The following is a 19,838-nucleotide window of genomic DNA, read 5'->3' on the forward strand; positions in this document are numbered from 1 at the left end:
TGAATGAAGTGAACAGTATTCCTGTTAGGTCGAGGTTACCACTAATATATAGTCACGTTACTTGGGACGTTTTGTCTCTTCTGTGCCCATCCAAAGACGATCATGACCAAACATTCGGTTGCTAAGCGATGAACGACCTTAGGAAGGAAAATACGAGGATGTTGAACTTAATATCCTAGGCACTGGATCCCTTTGGTGGCATAAGTGGAATGTGATTAATAGTTCTTAGCTTCGGCTTGCTGCAATGACAGAGGGACACGTGCCATGACGTGGTGGCTTTGTACTGTGGCAGGACGCTCGATGAGATGAATCAAAAAGCGACACACACGTACAAACGACATAATAATAATAGTAATAATAATTGGTTTTGGGGGAAAGGAAATAGCGCAGTCTCATATATCGTTGTACACCTGAACCGCGCCGTAAGGGAAGGGATAAAGGAGGGAGTGAAAGAGGAAAGGAAGAAAAAGGTGCCGTAGTGGAGGGCTCCGGAATAATTTCGACCACCTGGGGATCTTTAACGTGCACTGACATCGCACAGCACACGGGAGCCTTAGCGTTTTGCCTCCATAAAAACGCAGCCGCCGCGGTCGGGCTCGAACCCGGGAACTCCAGATCAGTAGTCGAACACACTAACCACTGAGCCACCGCGGCGGGTACAAACGACATGCTTGAAACACAAAGTAAGCTGCGGCGGATACTAAAGTATAACGCACCGAGACGTGACGGGAAACACGCGGTAGCCTTACAGTTCGTTACTATCGCGCTACGGTCCGTAGAAATACTCTATCGGGAAAGGAGGTTCTTAGAGCATTTCCTGTTCACGATGATAAGCCTTATTGTAATTATAATAGGCCCGTGCTGATATATAACCGTATTCTAACGCCAAGGTTGCTATTGCAGGTTTTTAGCATATATAGAGGAGACTTACTACAGCACAGACGTATAAGTTTTTTGGATGCCTCCTGCATGCGCAGTGGCGGGGCGCGAGGTAGGACCGCTGTGCGTGCGCACGTTTCCGCTATAGCACGTCGCCGCTGTGCGAAAAGCCTCTACATTCAGTCTACAAACGGACGGTTTTAAAGGCCAAAGAAATGAAATACAGGCGCCGTCATCACCGGTCGGTTTCGCAAGTAAAATGCGTGCGTAGAGTTTTATCGCAGATCCCGGAGGCTAGCTACATTGCTATTAATTTCAAATCGTTGATCACGGAGTCCTTTTAGGCGTAGACGTCACGAGTCTGAATGTTGGTGCGGTCTGTGCACTTGAATGGTACGCTAAGGCGGACATTATGAGAGTAACAGAGCTCAACTAAAAGACGCTTAACTGAAATTAAGTAACCATCCTTTAAATTTTGGTTTTAGGGCACCAGTTTATAATTCGAAATTGAAGGCCGTCAATACGGAATTCGAGCACAGTTTATTAATTTTGAGAATCGCCGTTGTGGTCCGAAGTATCGAGCGTCAAAAAAAAAAAAACACTTTTCTTAGTTCGTTGAGTTGGCTTTCTCGCACTACACATATACAAAATGGCGTCGCTGCGCGTGGTATTGTCGCCGAAATCTAGTTTTCTTCTTCTGCATCATAATTTACACAAACTGCGTCTGTATCTGTTGCGTTAGAAAAGAGAGCGGCGCCAGTTTGCAAATATGCAATACGGAAAAGCAAACTTAACGAGCATACAAAGCTGTATTTTTCATGCTCGATAGTTTGAACTCCCAATACCGAGTCAGAAAGAAAAAAAAAACTGCGTTCGCGTTCGATATTGACGGCCTTCTCTAATTAGTTTAAACCACAATACCGATTCAGAAAATTAAAACAAAACTGCGCTCTCATTCGATATTGACGGCCTTCAATTATGCAATGTAATATTGTGCCCTAAAACAAAAATTAGTTTTGTCAATTTTTTAATTAATCCTGTTTTACTTGTACTCTATAATCATGTATATATAATGTCCACCTTGCTGTACAGTCCCAATGCAAAGTCACCTACATATTACTCATTTCTCTTAAAGCAAATATCTGTAAACGCTAAAAGAAAATCACCCGGCATACCCCTGCAGCTTATGCCTGGTCCTGGCCTATACTTAGCGTTTTCATATATATAGTGCCTCCCAGGCTGTCGCTCAAATGCGCGGGGAAAACCGCCGAATTAAGCACTCTCGCGCACATCGCACACCAAAAAAAAAAAATTTCAGCCCTCCGCATTCCTATTAACTATACATTTAAATATCTTGCGTCCTAGCGTGTGCCACGAGGCACTCGATACAGGTACCTGCATTACAACGGCCATTTTTTATAGCCGGCAAGCAAATGCAAGCACGCGAGTCTATATTCCTTTGGCGCTTAATTGTTTTCAAGTCGCGTTCGTGCATTTAGTTTCGTTTCGCTTTTTTTTTTTTCCTATATAAAAGATCAACAAAACCACATTAGAGCCGTCAACACCCTTCCAGTTTCAGAACATCACCCCTGCGGCACATTTCAGCCATGCAGAGAAGCCAACCAACCTAAGGGGTCCGACGCACGGTCGGCTTCGCCTCGTGACCTTCAAGCAACGAAGCCGTCTTCACAGGAAGCTAATGTAATAAAACTGGGCAAACGAAGTAAGTCGTTATTAGCGGCAGCATACGGTTTCATCAGAAAGGGCGGACAGGCACTGAGGGAAAGCCTATAACGACAACTGTGAAGTCAAGTTCTTCTGAACGTGGTAGAAGCAATGGTGGCAAGGATGACATGAAAGGAAAGGGGCAAAATAGGGAGAAAGAAAAAACACAGAATGTTGTGTGTGACAAAATACACCGTGATGATAGTTAAACGGCGCCTACGAAACAAACATGCTGCAATAGTGGCACATAACCTTTTCTGTGCACTTAAAACGCCATCAGTGATGAAATAATTACAGTGTGTTTGTCCCATTTCTCTGCATGACAGTGCGTTTTCTTTGAATGCAAAGCATAAAAAATTAATGGCTGACAAAAAGAAACAGCTGACAACACTATACGTTGGGCTGAACTTTGTGCCAAGGGTAATTCCACAGTAAATTTCCTTTGCAACTTGGGCATAGAGCAAAGTGCACAGCAAGGAAACAGATTTCAATATGAGAGCAGTACAAGCACATCAGTTAATAAAAACAAAGAGCTAGGCAAAAATGGTGACCATAAACCTTCACCTATTCAAACTTTATTCCCATTTCTTTGATCAGGGGTGCATCAGTGACAACTCCTTGCTGGACCAAGCTTGCAACAATAGCCTGATTTTCCAGGTTTCCTTCCAAGAGGTTCCTAATTGCCAAGATGGCATGCTGTATGATGACTGTAGGCAGGAACATTAAGGATGAAAACAATGGTTTGTCATCAATGCTAACGAAGTCATTCGTGCAGTTAAAAACAAGTGCATGGTGGCAGCGTGAGAAGACAAGTTAGCTAACGCTCAGAAAAAACAAGGCCATAAGAATGAAACATGGACACGATGAACAATAACGTCTAGAGTTTCTGTGCCTATCTCTCGTCTTTACACTCTTGTTCTTACATAGCGCTAATTAGCACACCTCCTCATTTAACAGAGGACAAACAAGCCCAGCTCTCTGCTTACTGCTCAGTGGTGCAAAGCCCATAAATAAATTTTGAAAACTTGTTGTGGGGGAACTAGAACATTTATAACTGCAAATTACTTGACAACCCCCCCCCCCCCCCTTCCCCCTTCAATGTAGGATACCTTGGAAGATATATAGTAAGGCAAAAACAAAGGAAGCTGAGACTGTTTTCTGGAAATGCCACCACCAATAAAAGATATTGTTTTGGTTTGAATAATGCAATTGCCAGGTATACATGTTCTGTTCTAACATTTTTGATGCCACAGGTAAAAGGAAAGAGCACACGAGGGTAGCTGGTATTCTTATCCTTTTTCCTGGTGGGCACACAGCCTTTGCTGGAAGCTACCAAATTTAAGGCACAATATATTTACTTATAAATTCTTCACTTATGTTTTACTCATTCACATACGTACAGCATCCATCATTTGGGCACTATTAGGTAGTAAGGGAACAGGGATAGAAGTATCCAAGTCAAACCTCGATTTATCGAATACAGATATAAAAAATTATAGGCTACATCGAACAGTTACAAAATATTTTTAATAAATAGTACATGCGATTTTTACTCTATGTGCCGAACACGGTTGGACATAAAACGGGTATATTGAACATTCAACGCTAAGCGGCAGGCTTCGCCGCACTACACCAAAGTGGGGTGGGGCTTTACACAAGTGGCTGGTCGCATTCAGGATCTCCCTACCTCGCACGCGCCAACGACACGGAAAACAATTCGTGGAGGATTAACAGAAAGGCCAAGAGGTCGGTAGGCATTCGCACCTCTTGTTCTCATCGACAGTGCCCCGGCAACAGTGGTGTGGACAGTTGCAGCTTTCCAGTAGCCATCCTACAATGCAGCTGTCCAACTCAAGTCGGCTGACACGGAGGTGGTGAAAACGGCGGTAGCTTTCGTTTCTGGTGTACCATTTCCCACGCGACATTTCTGTACTACAGAAAAGCCAACCTACTTGGCGTTGGGCTTGCAGCTGATGTGTGGGTAAGCCACCCTAACTGGCGTCTGGCGCTCTATGCTTTGCGGCAGAACCGGCGCTCAACCTTCAGAAAAACTTCCTCCCTGCTATAACTGCAAACCTCAGGCGGTCGAAACTATTCCGGAGCCCTCCACTACGGCACCTCTTTCTTCCTTTCTTCTCTTAGTCCCTCCTCTATCCATTCCCTTATGGCCTCCGCCAATACCTGAGACAGATACTGCGCCATTTCTTTTCCCCAAAAACCAATTTTCATTTTTTTCTCTAGTAAGGTTCCTCCGAGTTCCCTAACTGACTAAACTGCGTTGCTCATGCGTGCGCTTCTGACGAAATCTCATGTTGAAAATTTTGGCTTAATCAAATTTTAACCAGTCTGCTATAACGAGGGTTGACTGCAAACACAATATAAAGATTGCTTCATCTAAAGCAAAAAATCCTGATCTTTAACTATCTGTCAGTTTCTGTCATAGTTGTCCAAGAGATGAAAGTGATGCTGCTATGCAACTAACAAGTGCTGGAAATGACCTTATGAGAAGCCGTGGCTTTTGCGTCATATCTGCTCACAAGCAGCCCGAATTCTTATTATCACTGTCCAACACACTTTCCACCGCTTCTGCAATCTATTTTACTCTTCATATCACCGCATGTCCACAATCAATGTCCAATCTGATAAAGCTCAAAAATGCACTTTTCACTACCTTATTACAATATGTTCAAATCTGACATTCAGAATACAGCTTTAGCTATTTTGCAATAGCACAGAAATAATAACTGGCTATGTACGGTGAGTGCAAGGTCTAGTGTTAGCAGCCTGCTAAACCGACACTAGACCTCGCACTCAACATGAAATGAAACAAAATGAAATGGTTAATGGTTTATGGGGGTTGGACGTCCAAAACGACTCAGGCTATAAGGGACGCCATAGTGAAGTGCTCCGGAAATATCGATCACATGGGGTTCTTTAATTAGCACTAACATCACACAGTGCACGGGCCTCTAGAATTTCGCCTCCATCGAAATTCGACCGCCGCGGCCGGGATCGAACCCACGTCTTTCGGGCCAGCAGCCGAGCGCCATAACCACTCAGCTACCGCGGCGGCTTCACGTTCTCTTGAATCAGCAAAAATACTTCACTTGGCAAGGTAGCACCTGTTTTTCACTTCTTTTTTCCTATCCTTTCTTGTGGGTACATGCTGCAACATCATGAACATGAACACCATCCCTCCCCTGCACGCCCCAACAGCCCAAGACCATATGCTCATCGATAACATTCTCTTTTCACCTGCCACATTGCCGTCCATGCTCCTCAAGCCCAACGCTGTGGGCCTGGCTAGCTTCAGACCAGCTGATGGGCCAGTTGGCTTTGATGAATTTGGCACAGGATATCCTTGACGCTTAATGCTGCACCGCAATAGTGTCCTCTTTCCCCCTCTCAAGAAACTGTTCCAATTGGCCCAGTAAAACTCCATCATGAAGTACCTGATTCAAGGAAAGCATCTTAGCATATACGTCATGCTGATAATTACTGATTATTTACCTTTTTCCTTGCTGTATTGTTTTGTTTTTTAAATTACCCCACTGCCAAATACCTACACACAGCCAACGGGTGGCCACATAGAACAAAAGCTTTGATTTTCCTTGCGCTTTCGCGCACAAGAGAAACAGTTAACAGAAAAAGTAAAGTAGATGAATGTGGTCATGACTAATGTGACTGTCAAGCTATCAAAAAGTTTACAATTACAAAACATGAAGTGTCATATATCCATGGCAAATGTCCAAACAATGTCTCCTCCAGCACCTCAAGATAAGAACTATTCACACAGAAGGATACAAGGGTTCTTGGCATCCAAACTGCAGGCATCCAGAATAACAGGCATTCCTTCCAAGTTCCTAACCTAAATAGAGGTGATACCATTACAAGCTGTTAACCAGAAAGATAGCATTTAAGAAAAAGCAAAACACAAAAGCCAAATTTAGAAGCATTCACTCCCAATCTGTTATAGCACGCAGAATGCTGCCAGTAGCCAACATGGACACGCAAGAAGAAACAAAAATGAAGCTACAAGCACAAAAAAAAAACGCTCACATACGATTAGCCAAGTTCAGGCCATGTTGTGCATACAGCACTGAGCCTTGCACACGTCACTCTGCATCAGGCAGCTTTAAATAAAAGTGTTTCAGTACCCCTGACCCAAAGCCCATCTGCTGTCATTGAATAAATTTTATGCAAAATGCATTTCCTTCTAAAGCTTTGTTAAAGAATTTCTCAGAACTGTATTGCTCAGATGTTATGAACTGTACATACAGAAGTGATACTGGTCACCTAAAACTTGCAAGATCTTGGAGTGTTAAAGGGAAGCTGAAGCACTTTTCGAAAAAAATGAGATCTCTATGTCATTTTATAGTTTTTAGTCCACTGAAACAGAATATCTCATTCAAAAAGAGCGGAAATAAACGCAAAAGGCTGTTTTTTAGAAGAAAACGCGCCCCGTCGCCTCAGGGCACCGAGCGAACGCCGCTCTTGCCCGCGATTGGTCGGGACCGTCGTGACGTCATCCACGGGGATCTCCGGCCGGCACCGACGGCGTTGCTGCGTAGCGCGTTGCTTCAGCGGGCTTTTAAGGACTACGTTCCGGAAATTATGGATAATTCAAGCAGTGCTGAACAGTTTGCACTTTCACCATGCATCTTCGAGCCATCAACAGCTTCAGAAAACGGCGGAACCAACGACGCCGCGGAGTGCGCCGGCAGTGAATGTCAAGTCGCGTCATGTTCACGTGTTGGAAATCTCTACTTGATGGATGGTAGATGACAGCTTTTATTTTCACCGGAAATGGAGAAGCCTTACTACTCACCGCCCCCGGCACGCAGGCCTGGAGGGCGGGGGCCGGTGCCTCCGTGACTAAAGGCTAACAAAGAGACTTTATCTCTTCGCGGCATCAGCCGCCAGGCGGATTGCCTTGTTTCTGCTGAGCGGGTTCTTCGCTACGCAGCAGGGCTTCCCAGCTTTCTCTGCTATCAATATCTTCGTAGACTCCGGGGTAGTCAGCGCATTCCCATATTCTTTGCTTCCGGGTAACCATGGAACCGGGTAACCATGGAACCGCCGTACTGTCGGGATCTGGACGAGCGCGCGCAAAACTATTCCGAAATCGTTGAGAACTACAGACTAAACAGAAAACTGGCACCACCGCCTGATAAGAAGCTAATAGAGAAGTGACCACATGGCGGCGCCTGCAAGCCGGAAATTTCGTTAAGCCAGTATGGGCCTTTCACGTCCTACCAGGGTAACACGAAAACCAAATCTCGACTGATACGTATGTTTTGCGTAGGTGCATGCGTGAGCATATGTTTTGTGTAGGTGCAGGTGGCAGTAAAAAAAAAAGTAAATTGCGTCGAAACGTTTCTGTGTACCGCTGCTGCATAAAAGCCTGGCCACAAAATTCTTGTAACGACTGTAAACATGATCTAAATCAGATCACCGGCACGCTTACACGAGTCGCGCGAGGTAAAGCATTTGTTTGTTCATTTATTTATGGTTACTTGCCTAATTACGCCCGAAGGCCTTTTAGAACTACAAAAAAATGCAAAACTGCATGATTTGGAGTGGGTGCACTGCTGTACTACAGCGCGAAGAGACGAGGCGACCGGGAGGAAGCTCCCGTGTGCGCTTTCCTTCTGTCGCTTGTTCGGGCTACTGTTCAACCATGAAACTTTTGCGCTTACCCCCGTGCGTTTTTTTTTCATGCTGAACACGCTTTTGAAAATAATTATGGCTGCGCTTCGGAGCTCGCAGTGCTGCTCATCAAAACTAGTGTGCTACGAGATATATATTTGCTGCTGTTGCGTATCGAGATAGCCGGCAGAATTGCTTGTGGCAGATATATGCGTACCGCTGCTCGACCACTTTGCCGTTCTGACTCAAGGACAAATTTGTATGAATTCTGGCCCCATTGTCGATAGTCAGTCATGACCAAGCGCTCATGAATGCAAATGTTTTCATTGCTCAATTATACTAGGCCTATATAATCGGTTTTTTGTTCAGTTAGGTGCGGGTGCATGTGCTGCGCGCTGATGAAAGATTAAGAGAATTGCTTGTGCTGCCACGAGGTTCAAGCAATCAGGAAAAAGCAAAAAGGCACACAGTGCGTAGCGAGCTCAAAAAGTTCAAGACTGTGTGCCTCAGTAAAGCATTGCTGGAAGTGGCTTTAGCTCAGCATGGATGTGAACCAGCTGGGAAAGGCAAAGAGTTTACAAACAGGTAAGAAAGTAATATAACGAAAAGAGAAATATTGATGCACATATTCTGTGCAGGCAGTTTCGGCTTGTTGCGTGCAACCAGATTGTCTGGTTAACGTGGAAGAGGCTGACGGAGAACAACCGACGGATTCTGCCAAGCTGTGGCTGAGCGCTGTTCGAAAGAAGTACCATACCAAAACTGGTTTATATACAGGCTTCAAGCATTACAGGGAACGCCCGTACGAGAGAAAGTAAACGGCACTGGCAGAAGATTGCGTTGATCTGTGGTTCGCCAAAGCGCGGGCCGCAGCGAAGCAAGCACAGCCGGCCGGCCGACTCTCCGTGAATGGCGTCACTTCCGCAAGTTCTCCCGCTCTGCCGTCCCCCAACCCGGCGCTTCCGGAAGCGACGAGGGCGTGCCGGCGGCAGGTTTTTAAGAAGCGATTGCAGCTCTGTTTGCGGATAGAATTGGGAAAAAATTTACACACATGATTTTCAAGGTCCTTTCTTCCCAACCACAGCGTTTCATGCGATTTAAAAACCGTTTCAGCTTCCCTTTAAGTAAATGCTCACTATTCTTGCATTTCATAATCATACTGACTAGTTTCATCAGTCATACCAAGAAGCCATATGTTATAAGTGACCTGCATCCCGTCCCAAGAGGAAAGCACAAAGTATTTACGAGTGCATCGAAAATGATTTCTAAAGAAAATGCAGTCGAAGATGGAGCACTGTGTCTTGTGAGAGGCCCAATGTAAAGGGCAGCACTGCTCAAACTAAATTAAACATGTCAAAGCAGATGCTTGGTCAGCAGCTCTTCAACTAAGGTACTGGTAACTGATGAAACAAAAAGCAGTTATCAATACACCTAACAAGAAGGAAGGATGAGCAGTGGCATTTGCACAGGCTATAATTAAAATCATCTTCAAAATCATCAGAAAAAAGTAACCATGGTGTGAGACAAAGGAAAAGTAAAAGCTACATCATGCAACGAGAAAACCTTTGTCTCTATGAAAGCATAAATCAGGAGTTTCCAGACTCTTTAATCTTGGGGAAAACCAGCAGTTTTCAAGAGCTGCTGAGAAATCCCACATGCTTTTGTCCCTTCACACCTGACATGCTAGCAAAAAAGAGATACTGATGAACGGCCCCTCGCAGAAAACGCATGAATTCAATCATTGATGACTAGCTGTACAATGAAACAGTCTGCTACAAGCAGTTACAGTATGATTAGTCCTAAAACGAAGTGGGTAAAGGAAAAGCAGGGGTTGAGGCAGGCATTGATTTAGGTGCTTGGGGAATCCAAAAAACCCAATCTGAGAACAGTTGGCATAAATAATTACCAAGTCTTGGTGCTTCCTGTTCTGGTGACACATGTTACCAATTAGTTGAACAAGGTCTCGCTTGAATCCAAAGCTTGGATGAACAGTGAGCTCAGAGGTGCCTTTGTCAACTTCAGTGAAATCGTCCAGGTGCTGTGCAGGAGTAAATGCGTTTTTTCCTGATTTGCCTAAAAGATGTACCATTTTCAAGACCTCTGAAAAAAAAAAGTAACTACGTTGCACACAGCACTCATTGCACAAATAATGTACAGCACAGGCCATCTTTTAACAATTGGTGGGTGGTCTGTAGTCCACACTGATCTGTTTAGTTTAACAAACCCCTGCAAACCCTTCCCTTGTTCTTTCCATTTACAGCGATAGCTTTTAGGCGCCTGCCCCTGGCTTGCGCGTCAGCGTCGCCATAACCGGTGGGTACATCACCATGGTTACCATGGCAATGCATCCACCGGTTACCATGGCAACCCAGGTATGGTTATCATCCTGCACGACACCACATAGGATCTGTTAAGGCCTTCATTAATGCTGTGTGTCCGTTTGTGTCTCGCCGTCTGATGTCACCTTATGTCCTGGCCAACCTGAGTTGCATAAGCCTACGGGTGGCTCTGTTTGGAACAGCCGCCTGCCAAACCTAAAAGCCTACACAGCTATCGCTGAATCTCGCATTACATGTTTTTAGCCATCCTGTGAATTTTTTATTTTTTCAGTTCAGCTCATCGGTTACAGCTATGATCTACCAAACCAATCCCAGTGGCTCAATTCCTATTATCCTGCATCTGGAGCTGGTTCTTAAAAATTTCAAGAAGCCAAAAAATCGGGGTCAGAAATGAAACAAATGTGATTTCTGGACCATTGTACAGATTTTCACAGCGAAAAAAAGACATTCTCACATTAATTAGCACTGTTGCTTAGCTACCACAAATATAAATGTTTTCTTTTGTTTAAGGCCAAATGTATCCAAAACTTAACAAGAAGAGTGGTTCGAATAAACACAGCACTGATTTAATAGAAAGCAACAAAATAGTGACATGTTGTCAGTCATGTTTCTGTGTCACCAAATTAATTAGAAGTTAAAATAGTACCACATTAGCACAAATAATATCTTAGTAACACGTGTGATATTAATAAAGACGTACCCAGTGCAGTCGCCAAAAGCTCAGCTCCATCAGAAAAGAAGCTTTTGAGCTTCTCATTGGCAGAGGCCAGGCATAACACCTTCAAGAGCTTACAAATCTCGGAAATCTCCTGCAAGATACAGGCAGCAGAAAAATGTACAAAAACACTCAAGAAAAATTTTATTACTGAGTGTTTCAGGAGAAATTATTTTTCTTCCCTGCACAACTTTACAAAGTTTATGTTAGCAAATATAAGTAGAAAATGTGCAGAAATAAAAAACCGTGTGCAAGCTCATGACCTGAAAGTCAATTGACACAGGCTGCATGGAAAGATTTCTAATGGATACTGCTAAACAGCATGAGAGTTTTACCGGGTCCCCGGTAACCGTTGTCTCCGAGCACATTGTAATGGCTTTCACTCTTCCCAGTAGCTCAATTTGCACGTGCTCTAGTAGAGGCAAGGAGATTGGAAGTGATGCACCCTCCGCTTGCACCTTTGTGAGCTGGTCAGCAGCAATGTCGAGGAGTATGCACCTGCAATAAATTTTATATGTGGAGCAATGGGGCATTATTAAATGAGAATGGGCAGTTGGCCGAATTCGGTTTAGGTCCATCTTGAAAATTTTCGCAACTAAGGGGTTAGTGTATGAGCAACACATGGATGTATGCGTGTAAGTGTGGCCCCACATGCTCTAACAGCCTTCTTCAGATCCATAAGATAAAAAATGTAGGCTCAGTGTGGCACAATGTGGAGCAGTCATCCCCTTGCCGCCCGCCCCCCTCATTCCCTAAATCTGTTTATCAGCAAGGGACACAGCATTGGTGCATATTGTAGGGTATGCAGGTGCGAAGTGGTTTTTTCAGACGCCTGTCACCAACTCTGCCCAATTCATGGCACTTATCACACAGTTTTAGCTGTCAAAGGCTTGTTGTGCAAAGATCGCGTTGCTCGCACAAAATGATGTCATCATCACGTGACCACCATCAGTGCCATCCTCATCAGTAACACAGTGTCCGATTGGTTGAATTAATTGTTCACATGAACCATTCATTGCCACATAACTTATTAATTTTCCAGGTGCTCATTGACCTGTTAAATGATTACACACACAGAACCCTCATGACCCTTTTATACAACATGGCCCCTTTAAAACTGACACTGAAGCTCGTCTCCCACTAAATACATTCCACTTCAATTTTTCTTCACACATTCTTGATTACTGCAATCAACGTACCTGCAATGAGCGGACAACTTCAGAAATACTGGCACGACGTCGTCTTGCTGGAGCAGCCGTTCTAATATGAAAAGGCTGGAACAGAGCAGGAGACAAAACAGCAACATTTTTGCTACCATTGCTCCACCCACGGTCCTTCAGAGATAAAGACTTGCCTTCTCACGGTCAGTTGACCAGCTGCACAGTTGTGCAACAACGTCACCTGCCTAGACTCAGAAAGACTGTATTACACTTTTGGTTCCCCCTGAACACTTCCTCTCCTGATAACACACACTTCTCTTGAAATCCCAAAATGCAGAGGTCTTGCACAAATGAGTAACATGTACAAGTACCCATGTCTTTAAGTACAAAAGTTAATGAAGCTGGAACAAAAGCCTCAAGGTTTCCAATCAAGGTAAAGGAGATTTTGAGTCATTCAGCAGAACCAGTTTCCTCCAAAATATAAGCACAATGCATCGGGCGCTTGATTCATGGTGAAGCACTCGAAGATGCTCTTACAGAAGTATGATGGTTTTCTTCTTCTGTTTGCGGTGCTAAGAGGAGCTGAAGTCAGAACTATCCTGCATAAAGTATTTTGATGCTCATATGTACAAGTGTTCAATAATGAGAGATTCAGAATCCAGTAATAACCTATGTCCTCATTTCGTATTACGTGATAAAGGAAGTTAAAAACAGCTGCTCTAGCCTTAAAGGGACATTGAGGACAAACTGAAGTTAGCCTGTACTGATAGATTGCCAAATTTGAATGACAAAGACACTACTATCACTGAAAATGTAGCTTTTGTAAGCTTGAAAAGCTAAAACGTGAAATACAGGTGTTGCCGTAACAGCTGATTTAGCAAAAAACCTGGTGTGCATCAAGGAAATTTCATCGCATGAATCCCAGAGGCTAGGCTACCGAGCCATGCACTTCCAAATGATGATGACGGAGCTCTTTTCGGTCTTGACATAACTACCGTAAAATACTAAGCAAGCGCCCACCTAAAATTTGAAGATAATCATTAAATACAGGAGGCCAGCGCTTGCTAGGTCTAGATGTGAAAGTCCAGAACGGACACATGATGGAGTGGGCCCTTGCTGGGTCTGACAGCTTATCATTAAATTCAAGATGGCAACCATTGAGACAGGATAAACACAGATAATGCCAGAGGAAGAATTCAAACAGTTTATTAGAAGTCATGGAAAACCAGATGATCGGGTGATTAAAGCTTCAGAGTAATGTCTGAATGATCCAGATGACACGGTCACTCCTCCATCCGCGATAAGCGTCGCCAAGATACCGAACACTGGGAGCTTGATGTGTCTTTACTGTACTTTTGAACTTCTCATGGACATGGGACATAACCGCATCGGTGATTGCTCGGTATTTTAGGAGAATTGAAAATCTTATGAAAAAGGGGGGGTGGGCGCTTATTTGTGCATCAGCGGATGCTCGGTATTTTATGCTACTTCGAAATGAGTGGTGGGAAAATTTTTAAATCCAATTTTCCCAGCAAGAAGTATTTTGCTGCTGGACAAACATCAACATAGCCATAAGCAGCTACAGAATCACTCTTACTAAGATTAGAATTGCAAAGTTCTGTCCCCAGAGTCTCTTTCACATAGAACGCAGACAACCGTGTTCCCTTAGAGTAACAGAGTGAATTAAAAGAGAAGGCAAATGCAGCAGGGAATGGCAGAGAGTAAGGGAATAGGTTGACCTCAGCTGGCACAAGGCAGGGTTAATTAGAGGTCACTGGGAGAGGTCTTTATCCTGCAGGAGACGTACTCGGGCTGGTGGTGATGATGATGATCACAATGATAATGACTCTAGCCCTCGTGTGCAATGCCAGAAACAGCTCCTTTAATTGTCACCTGCTTCAAGAATACAAGGTCTATCATGGAAAAAGCATAAAGAAAATAAGGCAGACAACCAGCCTTACGTAAAACCACCTGAAGATCGCGTTGGTGAACCGACTAACCTCCATTCAGATTCAGTGTTGATCACCATGTCTGCAAGGCTCTCAATTGCACCGACAGAGCCTGCCAACTTCAGGAAATGCTCAATGCGTTCCGGTAAAAGGCAGTTGTACAAAACCATGCTGCTGTACTGCCGCACTTTGGCATCGGGACTTTTCAGAAGATCTGTGCACCTGTGATGAGAATACACGGTAATGCCGTAAGAGAGAAATTCAATAACTTCAGTGCCCCCCTTCCTAAGCCCACATAGCTTGGTAGAGCCTCGACAATCTTGCCTAGGACACTCATAAAGGTATGCTCATTTGCCACCTGTAAATGGGGCAAACACACTATGCAGTGCAGCTTTCAGGTGCTCTAGACACGTGTGTGATCACTGTACATATCTGTCGCTTGAAAAGGAGCAATACTGTCCACATCGTCTCTTGCTAAAAGTTCAGAATGAGATAGAAAACTCGGATACCATGAAGCATGTTAGATTATCAAATGAACTGCTTTAACCCACAAAACTTGGTAGGTTGTCACATTTATAATAACCTGAATACTAAAAACTTTGCACACCTTGCGTAGTGCTAAAGAATGCGGGGTTTCCCCCATATTTGCAGCGAATATAAACATACTACTGCATCAAGAGAAAGGCTATCCACTACACTGTACCTAGAGCACCTGCACACTGAGTTTTACCTTATGTAGCCAGGCAACAAAATGCAGGTTGAGCATCCTTACATTTTAGCTTCCTCTGCCACCAGTAACTTAAACACAAAGCTTCCAGCTGATGGATCACTGCACACGAGGTTTCCAAGGCACTGTAAGCCGCACCGAAGACCAACCACACACTCTGTTTAAAAGAAAAAAAATGGCAACTGTATTAATATACGAAAACCTATTTAAAGAACACATGCTAAACAACAGTTAGTGACAAGTCCAGACTGGCGCTTAACAAACCTAGAACTACCAAAATTAATGAACTCTATATCTGCTGCTGAAGACACGAAGAGGCATAGGTAAAGATATCGGATAAAAGCAAAATCATAATGATGCTCTATGTTTTGGAAATAGCAGTATATCAAGAAGAGAAGCAGAATATACTTCAGTAAAACTTGAGAACTAGCTTTTTCAAAGTGGAATTCATTTTCAACTTTTTGCTCTCAATATAATGTGCATGTGTGTGTTTATCAACATCCTCCAGGCTTCAGTTGAGAAGTGCTTGGAATGTACCACTTGCTCATGCTTTCTTGCTCTGTATGAAGGATCTGTGCTGTTATGCCCCCATAAGGCCTCAAAGCTCTCCTGTGGATTGCTGCGTGTGCCTTCACAATTATTCTGGTTGTTTTGTGCTCAAGTATTTGGTTTAGGTTTCGGGCGGTTTAGCGTCCTAAAGCGACTCAGGCTATGAGGGATCCCGTAGTGCAGGGATCCAGATAATTGAGACCACCTGGGGTTCTTTAACATGCACCGACATTGTACAGTACACAGGCGTCTAGCATTTCACCTCCATTGAAATGCGAGTGCTGCGGCTGGGATCAAACCCACATCTTTCAGGCGAGCAGCTGACCACCATAACCACTGAGCCAGCGCGGCAGCCTCAAGTATTTGATAAATACTAACACTTGGGGTCTACTTCCAATATGATGGTGTACATTTTTCCTTACCATCTTTGAATTTGCTTATGCAACCATTTTTATTCAGATCATTCTTTTAACCACACAAAACCTGATACTTGTTCTGAATATACATAATGCAATGAAATGATGCAAATAGCCATCAGAAGCAAAGCTAATGTAATAAGGCCTTTCACCAAAGTTTAATGTTAACATGCTTTCTAACTGCAGCAGATATGGACAGAGATCTGAACTATGATAGGCTTACAGATATCAAGTAAATGAGTGAAACTATACCACTATAAGAGGGTCTGGATAGCACATACACTGAACACACCTCATCCTTGCATAACTGCATAATGTGGTTCACTGCAGACTTTTGCACACTGCTTTACAAACAAATCTCACTAACATAGCTGTGCTGTATGCGATTAAAAACTACTCGAACATGTCTTTCAAACGGCATGAATTCTTGAGTACAGAGCTTCTTCCATTCGAAACTTACTTATTCAGGATGCAATATTTGCAATTTTCAACTTTATCAAAAATAAAGAATTGTTATACCTGAAATTTCAGTCTTCACAATCAGTCAAGAACCCATATTCTATAGACATTCTGATAGTACGGTTGTATGACGATTATCTGAAACAGCTATCTTATTTAGAATCTATCCATGTAAGTGATCTAGATGCATATCAGCAGTATATAGGTGCACACTAAAAGTGGAACAGTTTAATGTTAAAATAAATCATCTTACTATGTGCGAATATTTCAAAATGTCCAGGTGACAGTAGCAGGTACGCCTGTACTTGTGACAAACTGTTCATTAAACCTGACCTTACCGTAAATATAGAAATAATTAGACAACATTTCAAACTTTTTGTGGGTGAAGAAGGAAACAGCATTGATTTAGCAATCCACGATAGGTTTCCTTGGTTGCCTTTCAGCCCTGTTTTTGTTTAGTTATGTTTATAAAAAGCTTTCTTTTTGTTAGTGTTCACATTTCAAATTGTAGCAGCAAACATGTTTTAGCTGTCACATTTATAGCCAACCATTGACAAAAGACAGTGATAAACACAATAAAGGTTACAAACCGGCATGAGACACATCCTTTGTGTGAAGTTTGCAAAGACCTTTCACCAGGGCCTCCAAATTTTGCATGAGTGCTTCATTGCTGAAAGAGAGCATGGTATTAGACATGCTGTGGCCCTACAAGCTGAAATGCGGCAAAACAAACAACTTCATTTTATTGTTTCAATGAGACGTGTTGCACGGATGTCTGCCTGAAAACCTTGACTTTGTGTCATCAATGTTTCAGCACTAACTTTCATAGCTCTCTTGCTTGAATTGGACAAAAATCGAGGTCACATAACAGGCTATGTCAACACCTGGAATTTTAACAAGGGTTAACTACATAAGATGACCCTGCCCCCCCCCCCCCCCCCCCCCCCCCCCAACAAATTGCAAGAATGAACTTTATTCAGCATGGTGTGATGAATGGCCCCATTGTGTGGGTTTAGAAAAAAAAAATACAGCACAACATGAACCAACAGCAATACCCTGCTCCTCAGGTTAGATCGTAACCCAGAGCCAATGAACACACAATCACACAGCTCAGAATAGGTTGGAAGCAACCATACACATACAAAATTTCTGCATCTGCGCATTTCCTTTTTATATATCTGCAGCAAGACTTTAGCATGGGAAAGAACAGTGACTGACAACCAGATGCATTCAGTAACGAATCAGACAATTTACACAAACTTGACAGAATGCAAGCAGTCTTTTTTTATGAGAGAAAGTGTGATAACTTTGAAAAAAAGAGAGCAGAAGGTGTCACTCATTTTCTTCTCACAACTAGCTTTTTGTTGTTAATAATTAACTCTACTCACACTCCAAGGAGTTCATGTAACGTCACGAAAGATGTCACGAGAATAAAGCAGTGTGCAAATTAAGGAAATTAAAGAGAGTACCTGATGGCAGCAGCAGCATTTTCGGAAGAGCCAGCAAATGCATTTCGCAAGAAGCGAAAGAGCTCAGCTACAGCCTCCCACTCTACAGCCTCCCAAGAAGCCAGCATCCTGGAAATGGCTTCCACCGAATCCCATGTTTCAGAGGGCACGGGCTGTCCGCTGCAATTGTGGAAGGGTGACACAGGAGCTATACTCACCTACTTGAAAAACAGGTCTGCAAGCACTGGCTTTAGTGTCATCAGTAGACGATTGCTGCTTGTCTTGTAAAACGTCAGTCTTTTTTTTTTGCACTGTCATATCATGCATATGTCGCAAATAAATTCAAAATTTTATTGTGACATTTGCTTGCCTCTCCTAAAATGAATCAAAGCCTCCTGTCACCTGGCAAGTGGTTATGTACAAAAACATGGAGAGAAAAACTGGTGTGCAACCCGTTGCTAAGAATGTGAAATGCTCACAAAATCGAATATAAAAGAAAACAAATTAGGCAGGAAGTGCTTAGCCTCCTTTGCAGAGGGAAGCACTGCATATGCTACATTGTGGAAATCATAGTTTTCAGTTCAGCACCCCTGTATATCACTTCTTTACTTCATTTGTGTAACAGCAAGAATGATAACTAAATGTGGAACTGTGAGCTTGTCACTGGTAGCCACCTCTAAGCCAGAAATTCGGGATGAAAAAGCCCCCATGCCCACCGTCATCACTGATGCAACAGGCCGCCACAGTGGCTCAGTTGCTACAGCGCTCGGCTGCTGACCCAAAAGACGCGGGTTCGATCCTGGCCGCGGCGGTCGAATTTCGATGGAGGCGAAATTCTAGAGGCCCATGTACTATGCGATGTCAGTGCACATTAAAGAACCCCGGGCGGTCGAAATCTCCGGAGCCCTTCAATACGGCGACCCTCATAGCCAGAGTCGCTTTGGGACGTTAAATGGGACAGGCCCCATTATCTTTTCTCGTGTTGATCACTGCTTTAAGATTTTGGAATACAGTACGAGAACTAATACGTATGCAAATTCATTTCTTGTACGTTCTATGAGTGAATGGAACCGCCTTTCAGGTCAGCAAGTGTGCTGTATGAATGAAGATGTGTTTTATTCATCATTGTAACCCCCTTGCTGTAGCGCCTTCGGGCTAAGCGGGGTAAAAATTGAATGAAGAATAAACCACAAACCAAACCATCAATGATGCAACAACTGACAAATTTACAAACACTGCCACTAAACTGGTGCCACAAAAAACATACAATCAGAAACAGCCAATGAGGTTAAATTTCAGCTCCTAAACACTAATACGGCATTTCAATTAACACTACACAGCAACTCTGAATGTTGCTACATCGAAGGCACAGAGCAGCAGACTGGTGGCACCACTCAAGGAATTAATAAACCCATTTCACCACTGAGCATGTGCATAGCTTGCGTGGCAGCCACGACGACCGTAGTTTCCACCAGTTTAGTGCTGCTCTTAAAAGAGTAACTCCAGAGGTTTTTGAACATTTTCAGTTGATAATTACAGCTCATTTTGTATAGTCCACTCTCACCAGTACAAAAAAAAAACGTTTTTTTTAGAATACTGAGTAGAATAATCTAAAAAAACAAAAAAAAAACAGGAAACTGAAACAGACTGGATTTCAACCAAACTATAACGTCACGACGGACTAACCTCTGACATCAAAGATAATGTCACAAAACCTAGCGTATGCATGCTGATTGGCTAAACTAGCGACTGTAAGCGGAACCTTGGGTCATTATTTGTCTGAAATGACCAAAAGCGAACTCTAAATTTTGTCCTTCAGCGAA

General features: G+C 43.4%; 1 protein-coding gene across 1 annotated transcript in view; it reads right to left on the minus strand.

Annotated features, from left to right (window-relative positions):
- Positions 1-3,148: 3,148 nt before the first annotated feature.
- The window catches only part of LOC144098833 (ataxin-10), a 28,750-nt gene continuing 12,060 nt past the window's right edge, over positions 3,149-19,838 (minus strand). Inside the window, exons 2-11 of the mRNA XM_077631730.1 lie at positions 18,037-18,195; positions 17,158-17,237; positions 15,189-15,300; positions 14,468-14,638; positions 12,507-12,581; positions 11,643-11,805; positions 11,293-11,401; positions 10,160-10,353; positions 6,409-6,472; positions 3,149-3,311 (exon numbers count right to left, since the gene is read on the minus strand). Of these exons, the coding sequence (XP_077487856.1) occupies positions 3,169-3,311; positions 6,409-6,472; positions 10,160-10,353; positions 11,293-11,401; positions 11,643-11,805; positions 12,507-12,581; positions 14,468-14,638; positions 15,189-15,300; positions 17,158-17,237; positions 18,037-18,195 (1,270 nt within the window). The 3' untranslated portion in view covers positions 3,149-3,168. The remainder of the gene's footprint in view (positions 3,312-6,408; positions 6,473-10,159; positions 10,354-11,292; positions 11,402-11,642; positions 11,806-12,506; positions 12,582-14,467; positions 14,639-15,188; positions 15,301-17,157; positions 17,238-18,036; positions 18,196-19,838) is intronic.

The sequence above is a fragment of the Amblyomma americanum genome, chromosome 7 (assembly GCF_052857255.1).
Source record: "Amblyomma americanum isolate KBUSLIRL-KWMA chromosome 7, ASM5285725v1, whole genome shotgun sequence".
Taxonomy (NCBI): Eukaryota; Metazoa; Arthropoda; class Arachnida; order Ixodida; family Ixodidae; genus Amblyomma; species Amblyomma americanum.